Source organism: Dendropsophus ebraccatus, chromosome 9 (genome assembly GCF_027789765.1).
Source record: "Dendropsophus ebraccatus isolate aDenEbr1 chromosome 9, aDenEbr1.pat, whole genome shotgun sequence".
In the NCBI taxonomy this organism is placed as follows: Eukaryota; Metazoa; Chordata; class Amphibia; order Anura; family Hylidae; genus Dendropsophus; species Dendropsophus ebraccatus.
Genome location: NC_091462.1, coordinates 89,043,289 through 89,069,270, shown reverse-complemented (window position 1 = coordinate 89,069,270; position 25,982 = coordinate 89,043,289). Strand labels below are relative to the sequence as shown.

At 44.2% G+C, this 25,982-nt stretch overlaps 1 protein-coding gene across 2 annotated transcripts in view; it reads right to left on the bottom strand.

Moving 5' to 3' along the window:
* DNAH3 (dynein axonemal heavy chain 3) overlaps positions 1-25,982 on the bottom strand; it is a 257,207-nt gene that overhangs the window by 204,431 nt on the left and 26,794 nt on the right. For both annotated transcript variants that reach the window (XM_069983790.1, XM_069983791.1), the window contains exons 2-3: positions 17,992-18,093; positions 778-1,000 (exon numbers count right to left, since the gene is read on the bottom strand). In XM_069983790.1, coding sequence (XP_069839891.1) covers positions 778-1,000; positions 17,992-18,093 — 325 coding nt within the window. The remainder of the gene's footprint in view (positions 1-777; positions 1,001-17,991; positions 18,094-25,982) is intronic.

Sequence of the window (25,982 nt, the reverse complement as noted above, 5' to 3'; positions counted from 1 at the left end):
ACACTCCTTCCTCCTGGCCCCTACCTTCGGAGTCGGGATCACGTGTCCTCCCATCTCTTCAATGGGATGACATGCCGGCTTCCTCCGCCAGCTCTGTGCTGACTGACAGACCAACTCACTCCCTCAAATGACAAGCTGGCTCCCCACCTGAGAGCCTACTAAATCTGCATCCACACCAGCTGACCGCCCCCCCCCCCCCCCCCCCCGCACAGCACCCAAATGACAGGCTGGCTCCCCCCTGTGAGCCTACTAGATCGGCATCCCCTTCAAGGGATCACGGCACATGTCAGCTGCTGCAGGGAATGCTGATCTAGGAGTCCGCCTGTCATATGGGTCCCATACGGAGGTGGGGGAAGGCCGATCTAGTAGGCTCTAAGATGGGGAGCTGGCCTGTCACCTGGGTGCCAAGTGTGGTATAGGGGCAGTAGAGGAGACAGCGTGTCATCTGGCCATCTGTGTTTACTGTGCTATTTTAATGACAGCAGTGGACAAGTCGAAGGGGCAGGTACGCAAACAGACCAATCAGGGAGAAGTACACTGCATAATGGGAAATGTAGTTTCCTGGACAGCGCCATCTTGGATATAGGTGAGCTGTTACAAAAACTTCTAACTCAGGAACGGTGGCAGCTAGAAAGACAGGAGATGGCTCAAAATACTGAGGACTTGGTGAGTATCACCAGATATGTATGGGAGAATTTAATTTTTTTAGCTCTTGGTGGGAATACACCTTTAATACCACAATGGATGTGTTGATACATGTACCAATAAAAAGGATACACAGTGTGACTCTGGGTCTAGCGGACATCTTTGCTGTGTTCAGCCTTGGAGAGGGGATCTTCTTAGCAATGTCTCCGAGCTTCAGGTCACGAGCTGTCGGTGAGTAGTTATTGGCAATGGAGTTACTGGGATTGCGATGATACCGTTGTTCTTTGAATGGAGCAGCCAGGGTCCATGATTTGCTTTGCATCAGTGGAGGGTAACTACTGTGTATAAGAACAAGCTAAAAGAGAAAATAAAAGAATAAAAATGTGATGGCTATTGTTATTTCCTTGAATTAAAAAAAAGCATTCATTCCAACATTTCCACTGAACGGTTAATTAAAGGAGCCACATGGGCAAGGCTTCCCTCTGACCACCCATACAGTTTTGGACAACTGATCTTTGGGTAAATATTTGAGTTCTTAGTATGTACACAGTGCTGCATCCTGAATGTAAAACCTCTCTCACTGCCTTAAGTTATCATCATAATCAGCTGCTCAGACCAGGTTTGCTTTTGTGATGTAACCCATTCCTTGCTGTTATCCTATTTGCTACTGTTACTGTCCATTTTGCTCACACAGCACCTAGCAAATCCAATGCATGAATAATGCCCCTTCCCTCACGGACATGTATAGTAGTGTAGTGCACCTCATCCCCCCGCACAGCTCCAGACTGTTCAGAACAGTACACTTTATCCAGCACTAAGGCCCAATTAACACATGGGCAATGTTTTCTGTAGCCGCGGACCCACAACTAGGTGATCTGTGCCCCAACATAGATCCGTAATACCTACAAATGTGTGTATGTGGCCATTAAAATAAATGGGTTCACATTTGGTCTGCATTTGTGGATCCGCAAATGCAGATAAAATAAACAAATGTGTAAAAGGGGCCTTACTGTGTCATGTCCCAGCAGAGGGGAGTAGGTGCTGCCCTATCACTCGTGAGAGATTTGCAATAAGAGCACCATGTCACCGTCCTGAAGGCTTAATATGACAAATGCAGGAATGATTTTAAATTGTTCTTGCTTTAAGCATATAAAGCATTACAAAAAATAGTAAAAGAAAATATATTATAGAATATATCTAAGATGACTGTGGCAGAAGGAATACATTACTGCCTTTCAAACCTTATAGAATATATAAACATACATACAATACAATTATTTTTACAATTCTGCTTACATATCTATATTACATCAGTAAAGCAGTCTGTGCCTACACAATAGTATGTCCCAGAATAATTCAAAATCCATAGAATAAATGAATAAAACCACACATGGCGGCATCAATCATGTGACTTACGCATTTTATCTGACCCCCTGAACTTCACTTTAAATGGGTTTCTTGGGACTTAGTGACATCTTGCACCCCTGTCAATCAGCTGTTCTGCAGAATATTGGTCTAGTTCCTTGGATTCTTCATTTATCACCTGAACCTTTGACCAGGTGGAAGGTCACACTGAGAGAAGGATGGAGGACTTTCAAGTGGTGTATGAGATATTGTAATATTATCATTTCAGCAAAGTCGTCCCTTTCAGATGTACACAGGGAATGGCACAGAAACCCCCAGCTTTGTTCACTGTGTAGTGACTGTGCTAGGTCACGGCAGTTCGGCTCCTGTTTACCCCAGTGGGAGCTGAGCTGCAGTAACCTGGCATGACCACTTGGCTCTTTCATTTCGTGCATTAAAGGGGTAGTGCAGCGTAAAAATTATTCACTAAATAACAGACATTACAAAGTCATACAACTTTGTAATATGTGTTATGTAAGTGAATGGCCCCATTCCCCATGTCCCCCCAACCCCGGAAGTGTTGTATAACTTTGTAATGTGTGTTATTTAGTGAATAATTTTTAAACGCCACACTACAAGGACCTTGCAAGCAGCTGATTAGCAGGGATGCTGGGTAACCTACTGTTAGGTAGCTATAAATACAGGCTTTTTTGGGAGTTCTAAAGCAATTTGCTGTTACAGCTAGAATACATAAAAAGGCTGTGCATTGCAAAGGGAATAAAACACTGCGGTATTAAATCTGTGTAAACAAGATAAACATAAAAAAGTTCATATCAGATTGTGAGGGTCAAAGGGCAGATGCGGCTTAAAGATCCAATGTGTCAATCAATATACTACTTTTGTTTGTTCATAAAGAAAATCTCTGAAGATTGTTCATTAAGTCAAGGCCAAGATCATAGGACTGAAACCAAATCTAACATTATAAATTTTAGATCAATGTCAACTAAAACAATAATTCTACTCATGAGGATGCAGCTGATACCGACTTGCTGTTTAACGGCAGATAAGAAAAGGATATTCTATGGTGACAGCTCATCAATAAGGAGGGAACTCTTGAGTCTATTACAGTCAAGCACTTTAGTATTCTTAAAGGGGCTGGCCACTTTATAGTAAAATTGTTCATTGTCCAGTATTAGAAAGTTTACTCACTGACAGCAGCTCCCTGTGTACCTCATAAAGCTAAAAACAGGCTCTAGTTCTCCAGGGCTGTGCTGTCCTGTTCAGTGGAGAGTCTGTCCATAATATAGCCAAGCAAGGAGGATCATGTGACCATGCCCTGCCTCCCAGTGTCCTCCATAGACATATACAGGCTTAGTTGTGGACACTGGGGGTGGGGCATGGTCACATGCTCCACCATGCTCAGCCATCTTATGGACAGAATCACCACAGAGCAGGACAGCACAGTCTGGAGGACAGCACAGTCTGAGGTACATAGGGGTCTGCAGTGGTGGTGAGTGTGCATTATTAAAAAGAAAAATAATTCTGGAGTGCTTCTTTAAGAATAGGGAATCCATATTAAAGGGATTATCCAGTTAGGTAAAATATATGTTGAATCATCCCCCCTCCTGGAGACTAACAATTCATTCCACACGTCATTACCTTATCTGTCTCCTTTCCTGATTTGTGAGCTGAAAGTACAAAAATCTCTTTCTGAGCTGTTCAGTCTGGCCCTGTTCTCAACCCCCTCCTCCCTTCCAGACTGCACCAGGTTAGGGTAGTGCATCTCAATAAATTAGAATATCATTAAAAAAAATTCAGTGTCAATTCAAAAAGTGAAACCCCAATATTATACAAAGAGAGTGAACCTTTTCTAGTGTTTATTTCTGTTAAAGGGGTAGTGCGGCGGTAAAAAATTATTCACAGAATAACACACATTACAAAGTTATACAACTTTGTAATGTATGTTATGTCTGTGAATGGCCCCCTTCCCCGTGTTATGCTCAGCCAATCGCGGCTGAGCAGCTGATGACGCGGCCGGCACTCGGGAAGATCGAAGGTGTTCGGGCCGGCCGGCCGAAGATGACGTTTGGCACAAGATGGCGGACGCGTGTCGGCACGGATCAGGTATGTATAATGCACTACACTTCCGGGTACACGGGTGGGGGTGGTGGGACACGGGGAAGGGGGCCATTCACAGACATAACATACATTACAAAGTTGTATAACTTTGTAATGTGTGTTATTCTGTGAATAATTTTTTACCGCCACACTACCCCTTTAATGTTGATGAGTATGGCTTATAGCCAAGGAAAGGCCAGAATTCATTATCTCAGAAAATTACAATAATTAACCCCAAACACCTGCAAAGGCGTCCTAAGCGTTTAAAAAGGTCCCTTAGTCTGGTTCAGTAGGCGACACAATCATGGGGAAGACTGCTGGCTTGACAGATGTAAGAAGGCAGTCATTAACACACAAGGAGGGTAAGCCACAAAAGTTCATTGCTAAAGAAGCTGGCTGTTCTCAGAGTGCTGTTTCAAAGCATATTAATGGAAAGTTGAGTAGAAGGAAAAGTGTGGTAGAAAAAGGTGCACCAGCACCCGGGATAACCGCAGCCTTGTTAGGATTGTTAAGAAAAGGCCATTCAAAAATTTTGGGGAGATACAAAAGGAGTGGACTGATGCTGAGTCAGTGCTTCAAAAGCCACCACACACAGACGTATCTATGAAATGGGCTTCAAGTGTCGTATTCCATGAGCAAGTGACTCATGACCAATAGACAATGCCAGAAGCAGGGCTAAGGAGGAAAAAAGAACTGGATTGTTGCTCAGTGGTCAAAAGTGTTTTCAGATAAAAGTAAATTTTGCATTTCATTTGGAGTCTGCAGGAAGGGTGGAGATGCACAATCCAAGCTGCTTGAGGCCTAGTGTGACATTTCCACAATCAGTGGTTTGGGGAGCCATGTCATCTGCTGGGGTAGGTCCACTGTGTTCTATCAAGACAAAGTCAATGCAGCCGTCTACTAGGAAATATTAGAGCACTTCATGCTTCCCTCTTCCGGCAAGCTTTTTGGAGATGCAATTTTCATTTTTCAGTAGGACTTGGCATGTGTCCACACTGCCAAACGTACCAATACCTGGTAAACTAACCCCAGTATTACTGGGCTTCATTGGCCAGTAAAGTCGCCAGACCTGAACACTATAGAGAATCTATGCGGTATTGTCAATAGGAAGATGAGAGACACCAGACCCAACAAGGCAGACGAGCTGAAGACTGCTATCAAAGTAACCTGGGCTCCCATCACATCTCTGCAGTGCCACAGGCTGATCGCCTCCATGCCAAGCTGTATTGATGCCATCATTCATGCAAAAGGAGCCCCCACCAAGTATTGAGTGCATTTACTGTACATACATTTTTTTTTTTACAGTTGGTTTTATGTAATATTCAAATTTTCTGAGATAATTAATTTACGTTTTCCTTGGGTCGAAGCCATAATCGTAACAACTGGAGTCGTGGAGTCGCTGAACCACCACTAGGGATGACGTAAGCCGCACAACGTAGCAGAGTCTTCACCAGTGCCCACCACAAGGTGGGATGAACTTGCTGCAGCAGGCGACCTCCAGGTCGCTACCCCTGGCTTGGTGGCGGCAGGCGAGGTGCAGCTGAAAACAGGTACGCAGGCAGGCTGGAACACAGCAGGACTCATAGCTGGAACCAGGATAGCAGTCACAGACAGTAAGCACAGATAGCTGGAACCAGAAACGGCTGGAACCAGGGGCAAGAATCACAGGAGAGGCACCAACACTAGGATCATAGCAGGCTGGGATTTATAGGGAGGTGTTAGGGGCACATGACCAATTAGGGACGCAGTTTCCTTTTAAATCTGTAAAAGTCAGCGTGCTCACGCCCTAGAAGGCGGGGATGCAGACAGAGCAGGACTGTGGAGCCATGAGGCACCCCCAGGGGCCGAAGCAACAACAACTTCGGCCCCTGCGAGTGGGCCCCGGCATCTGCAGAAGACAACAGGCGGGGAGAGCGGGTGCGGCGGACCAGAGCACGGGACACTGCCACAGCCCCAACAAATAATCATCAACACCGGATGTGCAAATAAATTTATTCACATTTGACCCTTCTACGCCAAAAAATACAACTTCTGGACCATCATAAATGTCCCCCCAAGTGTTACTGTACATTAAGACATGTAGGTCACAAGGCACCTTAACCATTTTCCTACAATCTTTCTATCAGGCATCAAAAGATAGGAGGAGGGTATCGGTCTAAGCATTGCATTCTGAAATCAAAGCAACACAACTCGTGCTCTAAGAAGTGATAGATCCGCATAAAATTCAATATGGTTTACTTTTTCCTTTGATTAAACTTCTTCCAGTCCTCTCATTATCCTCCAAAGAGCAATTTAGAAATAAATTCACTTTCATCTCCCATACCATAGTTCATCCTGCTGTACAGTGTTGGGGTTAAGAATAAGTGTTTAATGGCAAACATGTCATTGCTTTATCTTATTAATAGTAGTAATAAGCATCAGACAGCAGCAAGCCTGTGAATAAGAGACCGGCAATGTGAGTCAGCGCAGCCATCCCAACTTTGAAGGCACTCTAGTTAAGAGTTATGCTATATAAAAGGAAAGCTGCTTAGAGGCAAAAAAAATAAAAAAAAATCTCACATCGCTAGTCCCTCATCCTCGTGTGTTTGCGTGGGTGTTGGGTTCTGTTGGAGGGGAAAGCTTTATATCATTTAGTATCAAGGGACTGGCTTCTAAACAACATCTAAAGGCAACCAGGAATGTGCAAAATCATGAATTTCACTTGAAATGGGTTGAAGAGCTCTATTGCACAGCATAAGGTGATTCATCTTGAATGGGTCTATAGAAATGAAAAGTTAGACTTCTTTCTACTATACGTACTTTGTGTTTCAATCCCTTGCCATTTCCAAGATATCGGTTTCTTCTCATTAAGCAAGAATAATATTGTTTACATATAGGTGATGGAAGAGTAATGGTGCCCAGGCCTGTGCCATAGTGCATATAGGACAAAGAACAGAGAGCAAAGAAACTACTTAAAGGGAAACTAACAACAGGTTAGAAGACTTCTACCTGCTGGTATGTTCCCATAGTGCACAGGATGCTGAGGAGGAAGGTAATTTGCTTACCTTCAACTTCAATACTGTTTTTGATAAATCTTCTTATTAATAAATATGTAAATGAGGTGTTTTGGTGCACTGAGTGTGGGGCTACTCATGAATATTAAAGTGGCACTCTGCAGCGACATCACTGCAGAGCACCCTGACCAATCAAAACTTTCTAGCAGGCGAGGGGTGTGGGAACATGATAAAGGATGTATACTTACCCTTCCCTGTGACCCCACAGCACTGCCTTACCGATCTCTGACAGCCGCTGGCCTTCTGCAGCTCCTGCAACATCACATACCTGGCTGATCGATGATGGGGCAGGACACGGCTGCAGTCACTGACTGGCTGAGCAGGCAATCCATCAGCAGGGCTGTGACATTCCAGCAGCAGGGAGCCGGACCATGACATCCCAGGAAGCTTGGAGGAAATTACATCTGGCAGCGGTGCTGCCAGGGCATGGGGAGGGGTAAGTAAACATTCTTTAATATTTATTTTCATGGGACTTCTCCTTTAAGTTTTTTAGGCCATGTTCACACTACGTATATTTTCAATAAATAACGTCCTTGTTGCAGATTGCAACACCAGCCGCTATTTATTGCCAGTGTAGGTTAACGTTATTTTCTATGGAACAACGGCCGCAGTGTTTACACTCTGTATACACTGCGGCCAGTGTTCTGTGTGGCTGCACAGAAAACTCACATGTCAGGGAACAACAACTGCACAAAATAGCCCGTGCACACAATGTAAAGTACTGCTCCCAGCCAAACGTTAGCCATAGAACTTTGTGTTCTATGGCTAACTGGAGCGCAGGGACACCCAAAAGTGCTTGCATTCCAATTAACATGAAGTGATGTTCACCCGGCCAGTACTGCAGTCCCGACCAGGTGAACGTCACAGACAGTGGCCATTTTGTGACATGGCCATGTCACAGAACAGCCGCTGTTTTTACTGTGTCTGAACTTGGCCCTAAAGTGACAGAGACATATTAAAGAAAGAAACAGATCAAAGACATCCGTGTGCATTTTCAACATTGAAACTTTCTTTAAAATAGCAAATCTCAATGTAACAAAGGCTTTGGATTCTAAATAAAGCTTACAGACAGCTCAGATGTGTTCAAAAATAGACAAAACTCATATAGATTAAGTAGTCTGTTTTCCTCTTTTTGATTCCATTTGTCTGTGTGTTCCCTATGGGATTATCTGCTAGTATCGTGCTAACTCCAGCTGTGCTCACATTTCTTGCCGTGCCGTTGATACCCACCCCTTGAGAATAACTTAAGATTTTTTGTGATGGCATCGCTATTATGTCCCCATCTCTGGCAACAGCTCCTGTAATGCATTAATGATACACATCAGCCGCTACCCTGAGTGCTGTTGTGCTAGAGAACAATAGCTTTCTACTTTGCTTTACTAGGTGAATCATCTCTTCAGTCTCAATGAATAATTTAGTGCTGTATTTTAACTCATTTTCAGGAGAGCTGCATAGTGTTCACCTCTTTCCAGCAATCAGGGTCATTGTTTAAAGCTCTCATGTTTCTGTGAAAATGAGGAGTTGCTGAAGTCAGAGTGTAATGTGTTTGCAGATGTAGCAGAGTCGGGCTTGTCAGCGCCATAGTAATGAGAATGCTTTACGAGGATTACTCCAAAGTAGTGCAAGGCGGTTTTATTTTGCTAAAAGTCCTGGAAAAATAGATTTGTTTTTAGATATTTATTAATGCCTGGTTGGACTAGGTTTTTTTCATACCATCACTGTACACCAGTGGCATAGCTACCATAGAGGCAGGGTAGGCAGTTGCTATGGGGCCCGTGCAGCAGTGGGGCCCAGGGGAGAAGGTTAGAGCTGTCCTAAGTCCTTCTACTTAACCCCTTATGTACTGCAGTGTGTAAGTGACCCAATGTTTACTTACATGCTGCAACACAAAAAAAAGGTTAACAAGCAGAAGACAAAGACATCTGTGCTTTACTGCACCGATAACCCCTGACCTCTGTTCTCCGTCTGCCTCAGTCAAGTAGGAAAATGTTCGGGGCTCCGTGCAGAGGTCAGGGGTTATTAACGCACCAGCAGTAAAGCAGATATCTCCTTGTCTTCTGAACTTTGGGTCACTTACACACTGCAGTACATAAGGGGTTAAGTAGAACGTAGTCTGCTCCTGCACCTATGTATTTAACCTATGCAGAAACATGCAATACTTTTCCCACGCTGTTTGGATAGGGATGCCCCGGCCGGCTGCGGCATTGGACCTTGGAGTAAAGCCAACATACCAGATCTCGGTCTGCCATTACCACCAACATTGGAGGACTACTACGCTTATGAAGTTTTTACTGCACAATTTCTACAGGTACTTTCATCTATTTCACAGTGATATCTAGCGTACAACTATAAAAGAGTTTTATCATTGTTTTTTTTTTTTATTCCTTTTATTTTGTATCCAAATACATAACATACAATTAAAATGCGACAGTGTACATATACCTAAATTGTCCACATTGACATATACTACTACATTTATTTAATCCCCCCATTTACCCTCCCCCCCCTCCCATACCCACCCGCCTATACCCCCCCCCCCCTTCCCTTCCTCGGCAAAGCAAGCACAGCCATGCATAATCACCGAATAGAAAAAGAAAATTATCCAGATGATTCTGTTGCCTTCCATCTGATACTCTGTTTACCCCTCTTTCCATTAAGTACATATTCTACCCTTTACGCATTATTCCATATACCCCACATTTTTTTATATTTTTCCTTCCCAATTTCACTATTGGCCATGCTAATCTGTTTATATTTACTTATCTTCCCTACTAAATTTTCCTATTTTCCCATAGGTGGCGAGGCTGGGGCTAGCCATGACCGTAGTATCAGTATTTTAGCGATCATCATAAGTTTTAGCGAGAGCTTAACATGTTTATCTATCCCGGCGGTTGTTCCAAGAACAACCACCTTCGGTTCCCTAGGGATATTGTTTCCCAGTCTCTCCTCCATCCTCCCCAGTATCCCTTCCCAGTATTGCTGAATCTGAGGGCAGTTCCATAGCAAGTGCAAACTATTTGCTCCTTCCCTATCACATTTAGGACATCTTGAGTGACATTTATATCCCATCTTTTGCAATCGTACTGGTGAATAATACAGACGGTGTACGATTTTAAATTGTTTAAGCCTATGGTTCACATTTATGGAAGCAAATTTAATGCTACTCAATATCTGTTTCCACTCTTCTTCCGCGATATCCCCTATTTCACACTCCCATTTCTGTTTTACCCCTAAAAGTGCCTTTTCCATTTTTAACTTGTTTAGCAGTTTCCCTACTTTACCCATTTCTCCTTTCTTACATCCTGTTATGTTCTTCAACATTTCTGTAATCATATGTGATTAAATAAACAAATATCCTTTATCTACTGTGTCTCTTAGTGCATGTGATATCTGTCTATAAAAAATAAAGTGCCTATCTAATATCTCATATTGTTCTTGCAATAATACAAACGGTAGTATGTGTCCATCCACCACTATCTGTGCTAATAATTCTACCCCCCTTTTCCACCAAAAATCTTGGTGAATTATCTTGTCTAATTCTACTAGCTTGTCATTACCCCAAATTGGCGTGTAACACGTGCTCCCCCGTAATTTACCCATTTTCTTAATCGCTACTCACACTTTAAACCATTGGTGCGCAAAAGAGGATTTATTTTTGATATTCTTACGAGCATTTCTGGCTTCCAAGAAAACTATCAAATCCTTCTCTTGCCCTTTCTGATCCTGCAAGATCTTCAGTCCCATCCCAGTTGTCCTGTTTTTACATATATTTAGCAATTGCAGTGAGTAATAGTAGATCTCCATATCCGGCACTTGAAGCCCTCCTTCTACCTGTTGTGTTGTCAGATACTTATAACGAATCCTAGCGCTCTTCCCCTTCCAGATTAAAGAGAACCAATCACAGAGGGGTGGGTGCTTGGGTTTAATACCTCATTGCATCTGTTTTTACTTTATTTTTACTTTTGTAAATAGCTGTGTTATAGCCTCTGCCTGGCTGCAGCTCAGGGCTGTTATCAGTGCTGTCCTCCTCCTCTCACTTAGCTTTCAAAAGCAGCCCCTGCCGGCATCCTGAGGGACCCTCCTGTAATCAGGTAACCCCAGCTGGTGGGACGTGGCCCGCGGGGGCTGCTTGTGACAGCTCTGGCTGCAGAGTGAAGAGAGAGGAGAACGGACAGTGATCGGCTCTGAAGTAAGTTGAAAACAGGGGAGTTACTATTTCTGCTTTGTGCTGTGTATCACTGCGACAATCCCCCTCTCTCTCCCCCCAACACACACACACACACACACACCAGCAAGGACCAAGTTACCTCCATTAACTCCTGCCTTGCTGGGCCAGAGGAGTCTGATCACATCAGCCAGCCTTCCTGAAGGGAGAGCACCCCTGCTGGATCCAGATCCTCAGTCTCCATTTCAGCCCCTCAGGACACCCACCCAGACCTCAGTATCACCAGAGACAGGGTGAAGAGTCAGCACAGCGCCCCACACTATGCCTGTACTGTGCCCTGCTACTTTTACTATCCCTCACCCTCTTTTCTTATTCTGCTACCACTAATACTCCTATCATCTATTCTGCTACCACTACTACTCCTATCATCTATTCTGCTACCACTAATACTCCTATCATCTATTCTGCTACCACTAATACTCCTATCATCTATTCTGCTACCACTAATACTCCTATCATCTATTCTGCTACCACTAATACTCCTATCATCTATTCTGCTACCACTAATACTCCTATCATCTATTCTGCTACCACTTCTTCTCTTCTCATCCCCTATTATGCTGCTACTACTACACCCCTCATCTCCTGTTCTGCTGCTGCTACTACTCAAACACCATTGAAATTTTATTTGAGACTGCAAGGAGGAAAAATATTATCATAATGGTGCGTTAAAACAGGCAGATTTATCTGACAGATTTTTTAAGCCAAAGCCAGGAACAGACCATTAAAATGGAACGGGTCATAAAAGAAAGACTAATGGTGCGTTTACACAGAAAGATTTATCTGACAGATTTTGGAAGCCAAAGCTAGGAATGGATTTGAAAAGAGGATAGATCCCAGTCTTTCCTTTATGACCTGATCCCTGTTTATAGTCTGTTCCTGGTATTGGCTTCAAAGATCTGTCAGATAAATCTCTCTGTGTAAACGCACCGTTAGATTTCTCTTCTTTTCAAATCCATTCCTGGCTTTGGCTTCCAAAATCTGTCAGATAAATCTGCCTGTGTAAACGCACCATTAGGCTATGTTCACATGCAGTAAGAGACCGGCCGTTCCATGACCCGGCCGGGTCACAGAACGGCCAGTCTCTGAAAAGATCATCCCGGCCAGTACTTCAGTATCGGCCAGATGATCTTTAACCCCACAGAGTTCTGATGCGGACGCATCCGTGTACGCCCGCATCAGAACTCCCCACAGCACACTATGGAGCTTGCGGCTGCAGCCGCTCGCTCCATTGTGTGCACTGACAGGGTTTCTGCGGCCACTATTCACTGAATAGAGACTGCAGAAAACTGACATGACTGTTCTTAAGGGCCCCAAGGAATCGCAGCCGGAGCGTATACTATGTGTATACGCTCCGGCCGGGATCCCATAGATGGCTATGTAACGTATATTTCTGTAATAATCACGGCCGTTGTACAACAGCCGTGGTTTTACAAAAATATACGTTGTGTGACCATAGCCTTAGGGTATGTGCACACTACAAAATCCGGGCAAAAACCTGTTCATTTTTTGGGCAGACAGCGGAATCAGCCTTTGCACAGAATGAAGTCTTTGGCACCTGTGGAGATGCAAGCGAGCTCCGGAATGTGCGGCGGGTTATCTGCCCGGATTTTGTAGTGTGCACATACCCTTTGAAGTGGATGCTGTCAGACTGGCCCAGTACCTGTTTTCACCAGACATGATCACAGATGACAGTTTTAGTTAGGCTTGGTTCACACTGCGTTTTTTCCTATCTGTTTAACATATACGTTTATTGGAAAAAAACGGCTGCAATTTTGTGCAATCCTTTTAGATCCGTTTTTCCATTGACTTCCATTATAAAAAAAAAGTACACAAAAATAGTGTTGACTACGTTTTTCTGTCCTTTAAAAGTAACCAATTAAAAATGGATACATGGAATGGATAGGGAAAAACGCAGTGTGAACCCAGCCTTTTACATTGGAGAAATGTTACAGTCAAAAGAACTGACTGCTGTTGATTAGAAGCTTCCAGGGGTGATTTCTTTTATGTTTGGTTATATTTACTTCCTCCCTACTATAAAATCATTGAGTATAATTTTTGGTGATTGGTTCTCTTTAAGCTATTAGGGTGCGTTCACACCTACAGGATCTGCAGCAGATCTGCAGCAGATTTGATGCTGTGTTAGTTATTTAAATGAAATCTGCTGCAGAAAATCAGCTGCAGATCCTGTAAGTGTGAACGCACCATTAAACAGGTTTTCTATTCTTTTAGGGTACAAACCCACTTGCTGGATCTGCAGCGAGTCTCCTTGCTGCGTTTTTGCAACGAGACTCGCTGCAGATCCCGGCCCTATACTTTCATTAGCAGAGAAACCCGCAGCAGGGATGTACATCCCTGCTGCGATTTTGTCTGCAACCCTCCCCCTTAACCCCCTAGCCGCCGGACATTATACATTACCGGGTCCCCGTTCCTGCTTGCTTCGGGGCTGCCGGTGTCTTCACGGCCCGCCCGGCCAATCAGTGCGCTGCGGCAGGGCAGCGCACTGATTGGCCGGGCGGAACGTGCCGGGAGCCGCCGAAGCAAGCAGGAGCAGGGACCTGGTAATGTATATCCTGCCCGCCCGCCCTGCAGCCCCGATCGCCCCGGGCCGCACGATCGCCCCCCGCACCCTCCGGCCGCATGATCGCCCCCCGCAGCCCCCGGCCGCATGATCGCCCCCCGCACCCCCCGGCCGCACGATCGCCGGGGGGTGCGGGGGGCGATTGTGCGGCCGGGGGCGATCGGGGCTGCAGGGGGGGCGGACATTATACATTACCAGGTCCCCGCTCCTGCTTGCTTCGGCGGCTCGGCGAACTGATTGGCCGGGCGGGCCGTGAAGACATCGGGAGCCCCGAAGCAAGCAGGAACAGGGACCCGGTAATGTATAATGTCCGGCGGCTAGGGGGTTAATGGGGCGGGCTGCAGACAAAATCGCAGCAGGGATGTACATCCCTGCTGCGAGTTTCTCTGCTAATGAAAGTATAGGGCTGGGATCTGCAGCGAGTCTCGCTGCAAAAACGCAGCAAGGAGACTCGCTGCAGACCCGCCAAGTGGGTTTGTAGCCTTAAACCATTTACGGGGAATCCAGCAGGGGGACGCTTTTAGGATATATGTTAGTTGGGGAAGGACAACCATTTTAATTAGGGACATTCGGTCCATCATAGAGAGTGGTAGTCCTTGCCAGATCTTAACTTTCTTTTCAATTTTAGCTATTAAAGATTTCACATTCAGTTCTATAAATCTTTCTATCTCTATGGAGATTTCGATGCCTAGATAGACATTGTTTTTTTAAGTACTACAGCTCATAATATCTATGCTTGTCATTTTAGTATTCATTTGTAGTTCACTTTTATCCATTTCAAAAGGACGTACAGCGTGCAATTATACAACCCCTGGCAAAAAGTATGGAATCACCAGTCTTGGATGAGCACTCATTCAGACATTTCATGCTTTAAAACAAACCCAGATCAAAAACATGATACAATATTAAGGTCATTCCAAAGTGCAACTTGTTGGCTTTCAGGAACACTCAAAAAAATGTAGAGAAAACATTGTGGAAGTTAGTGAATGATACTTTTATTGACCAAGCACAGGGAAATAAATATGGAATCACTCAATTATGAGGAAAAAAGTGTGGAATCACTCAAATTGGAGGTAGAAAAAAAGGACACACCCAGTCTATTTCCTTTCCCTTGCCATTTGTCTTGAAAACCGAAAAAGTACAACTAAACAGATGAAGCACAAATGGGAGGAAGCTGGAGTCAATGTATGTGACCGAACCGTAAGAAATCGCCTAAAGGAGATGGGATTTCTATACAGGAAAGCTAAACGAAAACCAGCATTGACACCTAAACATAAAAAAACAAGACTCCAACGGGCTAAGGAGAGGCAATCATGGACTGTGGATGACTGGATGAAAGTTGTCTTCAGTGATGAGTCAAGAATCTGCATTGGACAAGGTGATGATGCTGGAACTTTTGTTTGGTGCCGTTCCAGTGAGATTTATGAAGAGGCCTGCCTGAAGAAAACAATCAAATTTCCACAGTCCTTGATGATATGGGGCTGCATGTCAGGCAAAGGCATTGGGCAGATGACAGTGGTTAATTCTTCCATCAATGCACAAGTTTACATTGACATTTTGGACAGTTTTCTCATCCCTTCAATTGAACAGATGTTTGGAGATGATGAAATAATTTTCCAAGATGACAATGCATCGTGCCATAGGGCAAAAACAGTGAAGGCATTCCTTGAAGAAAGACACATTCAGTCGATGTCATGGCCTGCAAATAGTCCAGATCTCAACCCAATTGAAAACCTGTGGTGGAGATTGAAAAAAATGGTCCACAAGAAGGCTCCAACCTGCAAAGCTGATCTGGCAACTGCTATCAAAGAGAGTTGGCACCAAATTGATGCAGAATACTGTTTGTCACTCATCAAGTCCATGCCTCAAAGACTGAAAGCTGTTATAAACTAAATACTAGTAATGTATTTTGAATGGTCTTTTGTTTATGTGTTTTTCATGATTCCACACTTTTTTCCTCAGAATTGAGTGATTCCATATTTATTTCCCTGTGCTTGGTCAATAAAAGTGTCATTCACTAACTTCCACAATGTTTTCTCTTCATTTCTTTGAGTGTTCCTGAAAGCCAACAAGTTGCACTTTGGAATGACCTTCATATTGTATCATGTTTTTGATCTGAGTTTGTTTTACAGCATGAAATGTCTGAATGAGTGCTCATCCAAGACTGGTGATTCCATACTTTTTGCCAGGGGTTGTATAAAAAGAGACCTATTGTTGCACTTATAGTATTACAGTACAGGTTTACTTGCGCTTGGCACTTTAGTATTTATTAGTAACTTTTATATATATATATTACAGTGCTTTGTGTTGTGCGTAGGAGAGGGGGCCCCTTACAATTTTTTGCTATGGGGCCCCGTGAATCCTAGCTATGCCCCTGCTATACACTTCTTCCCCAGATAACTTTGTCTCCATGCTAAACGGAGACTGAGATACAGTGAAGGAAGTAATGCCGTTACCATAACACAGCCCTGCTACATGCCATTGGTGGCTCTGCAGGGAAGTCTACAGGGAGGTGTGACAATGTCATTGTCAGTAGGTGAAGTAAACAGTTGTCGGGGGCACCTAGGAAGTCCCACATTGGTACTGGTCTGGCTTCATAAAATTTGGGGGGAAAGAGCTTACATCTGAAAAATCCAATGGAAAATTAGTTTTTAGTTTAGTATTTTTTTAAAAAATAAACTAAAACTAATTATCATTTAATTTTCCTTCTCATAAAATGTTTTTTTGAAATCTTCTCTGGTGAAAGCTGCTGACAGACAGGACATCCTACCGAGCAGTTCAATATATCAGAGGTAAAGCGTGTAAGCATGTCAATTTACATTGTAGAAACGCTTAAAATTACTGAAAATTTGCATAAAAGCAGTACATTGTTACTTCCCTGCATCTGACAGGTAGTGATTCCTTAAGGCCCTATGACACCAAAAATTTTCTGCCGTATTTAACCGATTGCTGGCCATTCCGGCTAATAATCGTTTGGTGTAATGGGAAATGTTAAAAGGCCACGATCAGCCGACATGCACGTCAGCTGATCGTGGTCTTTCAGGCTGGGTTCACACACTGTATATTTCAGGCAGTATTTGGTCCTCAAGTCAGGTCCTCATAGCAACCAAAACCAGGAGTGGATTGAAAACACAGAAAGGATCTGTTCACACAATGTTGAAATTGAGTGGATGGCCGTCATATAACGGTAAATAACTGCCATTATTTCAATATAACAGCCGTTGTTTTAAAATAACAGCAAAAATTTGCCATTAAATGACGGCCATCCACTCAATTACAACATTATGTGAACATAGCCTTTCTGTGTTTTCAATCCACTCCTGGTTTTGGTTGCTATACAGCCTCACAAATACAGCCTCAAATATACATAGTGTGAACCCAGCTTCAACATGTTGAAATGGAACGGTCATGTCAGTGATGTGATTTAAATGAGCAGGTCCGACGATCTAAGAATTGTCAGAGTAGCCCTTCTTGCTGCTCCTCGCTCGCTGTCTGTGTGAGCAGGGAACGAGGGGGAAGCAAGTGTTCACAGGTCGTGGTCACTTCCCCCTAATTATCGTGCCATGTAATAGAGCCATTAGGTTTGATACCTGTCCGTGTGCAAAATAAAGTTCTGAATAGTGGAGCAGCAACAGAGAGAAGCCTGCTGAGTGCTGCTCCACCAATCAGCATTCACACTGCACAGAAGAGGGGGGAGCATTGTTTGTCTCTTTAAGGGTGCGTTCACACGTACAGGATCTGCAGCAGATTTGATGGTGCAGTTTTGATGCTGTGTTCAGTTATTTAGATCAAATCTGCTGCAGATCCGCACCATCAAATCTGATGTGATATGCTACGTGTGAAGCTACCCTTACTGCCTTTCTGTTGTGCAGCCTGCTGCTTCTCCATCTTCTTAGACATGTAGTACCTTCCATTAGAAAAACATTTTTCCTCTGTTAGCTACTGGCTAGGGAAATTATCCTTTAGCCTAGTGGCAAATAAAGCCCTGAGTTATACTCCTACTGTTATTAGGGTCATATACATACCTGATAGAGCTCTGAAGGTTCTCTTGTTAGTGCTGAAGGCAGAGGAGGCAATCCTGGCAATCCCCTTGAATGGCTCATGTTGTGTTCAGAGTTCACCTTCGACTGAAAAAAGAGTCATACAATTAATAATGCTAAAGTCACCGCTAAACATATGAAACAAAATAAAATTACATTTGTTTCCCAACTTGCTAAAACTTTAGGAACTGGAAAACATAGAAACATAATGAAAGCAATAACTAAAAAAGAAAAAATAGTTTTTTCCCCCATTTTCTAATATATGGCTTCAATATTGTGGACAAGTTTATGATTTCATTGTAGAAAATTGTATTGTAGGTAAGTGGTATAATAAAAAAATCTATGGTTACAGAATCAAAATGATTATTATATTGTCCCAAATAGCTTAATTGTAATCACAAGCAGTTTTGCAATATGCTCACTTTATATTTTCTTTAAGTTTTCTATGTTTAAATCAACGTTATACATACCGCCAAACTGGGGTCCATGACCCCTCCATGCCAATATTTGGTCTTTTCTCTGCTTAAGGGTGCCTTCACACCTACCGGATTCACAGCGGATCTCACTTCTGCGGATTCGAAGCGAGAACCGCTGCGGATCCGGTATCAATTCATCCCTATGATAGCACATATTCGCAGCGGTATTAACATCCCGCTGTGAATATGTGCTTTAACTCCCTGGTGCCCGCAGCCCCGCTGTCGCATCCCCCATCCCCGGCGGCGGCACATCCCCCCCATCTTGGCCACATCCCCCATCAACCCATCTCCGGGCCGCCGCCGCGAGCATACGTTACCTGCTCGGCAGCGCGGCTGCAGTGAGACTCCCGGCTCCGGTCCCGCTCAGCTGCCGGGCTGGGGGTGGGCTGATGGGGGGATGTGGCCGGGATGGGGGGGATGCGCCGGAGGGGCTGCGGGCACCAGGGAGTTAAAGCACATATTCACAGCGGGATGTTAATCCCGCTGCGAATATGTGCTATCATAGGGATGAATGATACCGGATCCGCAGCGGTTCTCGCTTCGAATCCGCAGAAGTGAGATCCGCTGTGAATCCGGTAGGTGTGAAGGCACCCTAAGGGTGGGTTTACAGTGAGGAATTCTCGCGGATAAACTCCGCGGAATTCCGATGGCTGTACGCGCTCACGGACGCGCGCCTTTCGGCCGGCTCCATAGAAACCATTCTATGGGTCGGCTGATTCCGCATTCCGCCGAAATAATTGAGCAAATGACTGGGCCTTCCTCTGTTTGGTCTCTTTTGTCTAAATGGTTGATAAATGTCATAGAGATACTTTTCTAGGGTGGAAAACCACTTCAATTGTTGTCTATGCAAACTTATGTACCCTTTTAATGTAGTTTGTACCTCTATTTCTTACCATTCTGAACCATTCTGATAACCAGAAGCTGAATGCAAGTGTGGATATATTATATAGGGTTGTTACTTTATTTTTTCCTGACTTACCGTATTTTCCGATGTATAAGGCGACTAGGCACATAAGACAACCACTGGCTTTCAAGAAGATTGTCAGGGGTTCGCCTTATATGCCGGAAAATGTTAACCCCTGCCTGACCGCAGCCCTGCTGTCATTCTTCCGAAGCTCTCCCGGCAGCTGAGCTTCTCCGATGAGATGCTCGGCTGCTCGGGAGAGCTTTGGGCTTCCCTGGCGCAGTGTACGTCACACTGCCTGCGCCGGGAATAGGACAGGAGGAGCGCGGAGGCCCGGAACTGGCCAGGAGGCCAGGTGAGTTAACTGTTTTTTTTTTTTTTTTTGTAGCGGTCGCCCCATATGGTGGGGATGGGGCTATTTTTTAAATCCTCCACCGTATGGGGTGACCATACCCAGTGTATAAGACGACCCCCGACTTCTAAGAAGATTTTTCAGGGTTAAAAAGTCGTCTTATACGCCGGAAAATATGGTATTTGGAATGTTCTGTATAGACTGCTGCCTTATGGCTTTGCTTGTGTCTTATGCCCTGTCCACATGACAATTATAATCTACTTTTTATGTGCACTCCAGGAAGGCACCTGATGTATGCACTGAACGTGTCTATAGGGTTAGATTTGCCCTCTATTGTAATAGATTACTGATGTATGCACTGAACGTGTCTATAGGGTTAGATTTGCCCTCTATTGTAATAGATTACTGATGTATGCACTGAACATGTCTATAGGGTTAGATTTGCCCTCTATTGTAATAGATTACATTTGTATACTGCGAAACTGGAATAGCATTTTAAACACAGACTTATTGGAAAGAAGAGGAAGGAAAGGGATGTTCTCTCAGATGCATAATGAAGAGGTGTTGATGTATTGCTCAGTTTTGACAGCAATAGTAGAAGAAATAGGGTTAAGTAGGGGTGAGTGGGGAATCACTTGGATCTATTTAATTTAGCTTTTTTGTACGTTCAAAGGTTGTAACTACAGGAAAGAAGCTGACTGTATAGGTGATGGGCACCATAGATGTGGTAGGCATCTTCTACTTACTAGAATTGATTGTTGAAAACAAAGGCGCTAACAGCTGAAGGCATATGACTGACACTCCACAGATCTAAGATTAAAGGCCCAGAAAAGTCTTTCAAATGTAATGATATCAAAGAAAGATCTGAACTAACCCAGAATATTGGATGTGAAAGTGGGACAGTAAAGAGGGACTGTACAATTATTGTCTCCTATGAACTTGAGCTGTCACCAAATAGCGTTGAGCATATGTTAGATGGAAGGTAATACAAATGGGTGGATCTTTCACTAAATGAACTTTTTGGACCAGTTTCATAACACAGATGCTGTCAGGTTTGGGACTGGAGGACGCGAGACAGGTGATGCCCTAGCACTGACACCCACCTCGCTGACCCTGCTTGCTTACAGTACTGCCCAAAGTGGTAGCGGACAACTGTTCGAAAGTCCCTGCCCTGCACAGGTGTAAAAAAAAACACAGACAAGGCATACAAACAGTCGGCAACTATCGGCCATCGCAGTACAAATATGTTAGTCAAAAGAGAAGTCAAAAGTGAAAAAGCCAGAATCAAGGAAGCGGGAACACAATCAGAATAAACACTAGGGACACTCAGGAGCTGAGGCTCTATCGCAGGCAAGGAGGGAGGGGAATAGGCAGGCTTATATGGAAGGTGAAGTCCCAGCCCCAGGACTGATTGGGGCCTGGGACTCCAACCTCCTGCAGAAAACCAGAGCTGACTGGCAGCTGCACCTGCCAGTAAACATCACAGTAAGCAGGCACACCTGGGATGCAGTTGTTGACCGGCCGCACGCTCCGGCAGTACTAGGAGCCAAGCGCTCAGCCTGGCTTATTACAGACGCATTTTTGCTTAGGTCATCAGAATAGCAGTCGAGCTGAGACTTGCATCCGTATCCATATTATGCTGCTGTGAAACTGAGCAATCCGTATTTCAGTTCTCTTACTCAGTAGACGTCCAGGATTCATGAATTCATCTGTATCCTAGTTATTTCAATGGACACATCAAATGCTAAAACAAGAAAAATCACCATGCATTTATGCCCAAAAGGAAAACCTTACTCCATAAGGGTATGTCCAACAAGGTAGATTCACTGCACAAGTTTCAGATGAAAAATCCATTCTATCTGAATGGGATTATTTCGGCAGCATGTGTTGTGCATAGACTTCTGTATGTCTCATTTAGATAAATGGAACGGTTGCAGAAATTCTGAAACAAATCGGCCTTGTGTGAATTTACATTTATATTGTCTGGGGATATAAGTGCATGAAGTTACAGGCAAGATGAGTGCAGCTCCTCAGATTCCCTTTCTAATATAGAGTTATGTTGATTAAAGTGCCCAGGTCCTGCGATGGTCTTGGTTAATCCTTCTTTAGAGTACCAGTATTCGTGCCCTAAATAAATAGATCTTTGTCTGGATATCCTGAATACTAAAGTAACTAAAGGGAACTGTGATCAGATTTTAGTAACCCAACTAAAAGACTGTAACTTGTAAGCAGTATGTGTTATATGGTTGTGCACAGTGGACATTTTGTAAAGTTATTTGCTGTTTTTCAACTTAATAAAGTCTATGGCACTTATCAACATAAGCATACTCCTTAAAGGCTTCTGTACCCCTGAAATCAGGGAGTTATCACTATTGTTCAGACCAATTCAAAAAGCACAGGTTCACAAGGGCACACATAGGGTCCTATTCCACAGGCCGAGGAGGGATCTGCTAGATCGCCGCTCGTTTACTGGGCTTATTCAACGGCCCGATGATTGTTGAGCGAGGGCTGCAAGGACATCGTTACCAATGTCCATGCAGCCCTTGCAGCATCATACATTACCTGTCCAGGCTTCTTCTCCGCTTTGTCTTCATCCCCGGGTCCCGCGCGCTCTTCAAAATGGCCGGTCAGCAGAATGGCCATTCTGAAGATAGAGCGCGCGGGACCCAGGGATGAAGACAGCGCGGAGAAGAAGCCTGGACAGGTAATGTATGCTGCTGCTGCTTGTCAAAACGTCGGTCGCCCGCCGCGCACCGCTATTCAACCGTACCGATGCGCGGTGGGGGAACGATGATTTTAGGTCTGGCCCTAAATGAACGATCAGCCAATGACACGATCATCGACTGATCGTTCTTTCTATTTCACCGAATCATAATCGGCCGAATCGGGCCAAATGGGGCCGATCCGACCGATTATCGTTACTGTGGAATAGGGCCCATAGGGTAAGCCAGCCACAAAGCCATCAGTGACTACAACAGTGAGTTTGCCTGAGGGACTATTCTCAGCCTATCCTCCTTGTGGGTACCATTCTTTTACTTCAGAAGGCACAAAGGATCAAAGGACAAAGGATCAGCCATGTTAAAATCCAATCCAGAAAATGTTAGGAAAAGTTGGGATGTTCTTACACAAATAACATGTGTATAGTCAGTGTAAACGACTTCTTCTGGGCACATAGGGGGGGGGGCTCATCTTTATAAGATTTTGGATCCCTGATTCGGTAACTTTAAAGGAGAAGTCCGGCCAAAATTTATTTTTTATATGTTATTACTTATGGAAAGTTATACAATTTTCTAATGTACATTAATTATGGGAAATGCTCATATACTGCTATTTCCCTTAATTTAGTGTATCAGGAAGTGTTAGAATTCTCTCAGAACCAGTGACGTCACGACGAACAGTGTAATTCCTATGGAGTGTCCAGCAGGGGGCACTCTCTATATAGAAGTCAATGAGTACCATTGACTTCTATATATAGTGCGCCCCTGCTGGACACTCCATTGGAATTACAATGGATGTGTGTATGTAATGTTATGCACTGTACTTTGCGATTGAATACATTTATGTAATACTTTGGGGAGTAAGTGTCCTTGCTCCCCAAAGTATCCCATAAATGTAATCAATAAATACATTTGCTGGGCACCGAGCAGGGAGGGAAAGAGGTGCCATCTACCTCCCCCCTCCCTGCTCGGTGCTGGGAACATATACAAAGTACTAATCCCCCATTATCTGCAGATAATGGTGGAATAGTACCTGTGCACTTGTAGCGCCACAAAGGAATAAGAAGAGGAAACAACACACTTTATGATTTTTAGCTTAGATTACCACTTGTTACGTTTACCCCAAGGAACTTGAAATATATGTTTTAATAAAGATTTAAAAAAGTCAGGAAATGAGTTTTCCCCTTATAAATCAGTTTATGTTTTCAGCAACTTCTTAATGCAAATCACTGTTCTGGGAATTACAAGCTTCTTCTTCTGTTGAGGCAACGCCAGATTGCAATTATAGAAGACACGCGGAGAGCATTTATTGTCTGATGGGCTGATCCACACAAGACAAGACAATACAAGAACGCATTCATTTCTGATCACACGGACAGCTCTGCGTCTGGCTGATAATAACCACGATAGCAGCAACGTAACTGGAAAACCACAAGACGCAGCTATAAAACCAATGACGCACAGAAACACTTTTTTTTTTTAAGCTAAACTTACTTATCATTTGTCCACATGCATTAAGGCACATGTCCACATTTCAACGCATTTCATTTATAATGCAGAGATCCCGAGTGTCAGGTAGGGGGTCTGGGAAAACAAGACGAGTGCAGCCCTAGAACTGGCACCCACCCCAGCTGGCCCTACCTGCTTGCCGCGACAGCTCTAAACAGCTGCGGACAACTGGGCGGCGTTCCCTAACCTGGCAAAGTGCATACACGAAAAACAGAGACAAGACTAACAAACAAGCAAGGGAAAGTCAGAGGTCCGAGTCGGTAACAGCCAGTCAGTATAGGTACAAAATCGTGATCCAAAGAATAGTCGAGGTCCAAGCCAAAAGGTCAGGTATCGGAAGTACAAAGTCAGAGTAATGCTAGGTCAAGATACACAGGAGGAACCAGGTTCTATCGCAGGCAAGAAATGAGAGCACAGGTCTGATATTTATTCAGCCTGGAGTCCCAGCCCCAGACTTGATTGGGGCTGAGGCTCCAGGTCCTGCCAGATACAGAAAGCTAACTTGTAAGTCAGCTGTCAATCAATAATCAGTGCACACACCCAACACCTATGCTGAACAGCCAGGGGAGTGAAACCCTGGCCTCTGCTATACAAAGAACAGCAGAGCTGAGTATGTGAAAAACATGTGAAGCATTATGGCTGAAAAAGCCAAGCCGAGCGCCTGACTCGAGTCCTAACACCGAGTTACGGCTTTTGTCGGCGGATTTCTTTGCTGTTTACACTGGACCCATTCAGACCAAGATGGCCCCATATTAAAGGACCTTTAGGTTAGGTTGCCAACAGAATTGACATCAAGAACATTCAGCACCAGAAGATAGTGATGGCATCCATTGTACATTCACAGATGTGAACACAGCCTTAAATGATTATACCAAAGACCATTGAAACTGAAAAGTGAGTGCAGGTCAGTCCAAGGCACAGACTTGGGATATAGATATCTATGCGTTTTCCAGCTATATAGGCAAGACATGATGAATAGAGATGAGCGAACATTGAGCACACTCGGGTTAAGGCCCTAATCCCCGGAACGATTATCGTCCGTATTCGGCCGATAATTGTCCCGTGGAATAGAAGGCAACGATCAGCCGATCGTTCATGTCGGCTAATCATTACTGTTGTTTGTCATTCAACATGTTGAAAAACAAACGACTGTGATAGCAGTGATCGGCTGCCGTCGCTCCGTGGAAAAGGAGCGTCAGCAGCAGACCGCCACTATCCTCTATGGGCTGCCCGGACAATCAGCCATCACCCAGGAAGCCCCCCTGCAGCTCCCCACGGCCCCTCCTGCACTCACCCGCTCGCTGCCGCCGTGTGTAAGAGCGCTGACAGCGCTCACTTGCACCTCACAGTAGAGTAAGGCCTTTACGAGAATTGTAACGAGATTGTAACGCATTTCATTAACGGTGGCCGAAGCAGTTAGATGCAGCCCTAAGGCTGCCTGGAATACATGGATACAGCCATAGACCATAGGCTCGATCCATGTATTCCAGGACTCAACTTAATCCAGACACCGGTATTCCAATGCTGCACGCTCTCGTTCTTGAGTGTGCTCGAGGTTCGCTCATCTCTAATAATAAATTAGGAGTCCATTTTTTATACAATATTTTATTCAAAGTTTTCAGTAACATATAGGGTCTTTAAGTAAAAGATTGAGAGACCACGAAGAGTCATTCACAGCCTGGTCTTGAGGTCAGCATAGTAATACTCAAGAAGACTCTAAGTATGCTGAGGACTGATCAGATAGGAATATTCTGTCAGGCCAATCAGAACAGATTGAAGAAAAAGTGAAAGTAACATACAAACTTACCAATGTATAACCAATAACAACTGTCAATTCCCATGGACATGGCACCTGTACAGAAGCGTTTCAGGAAGTAGGGGGGTCGGCTACTATAGAAAAAAATTTCTACTGGAGGGGTGGAGGGGGGGAATTAGATAAAAGCAAATCTTCAGCAGAGAGCACTGGAGTTTAGGTCGACCCAATAAGCCCTTTAAATCTTTGGTCAAGTACCACTTTG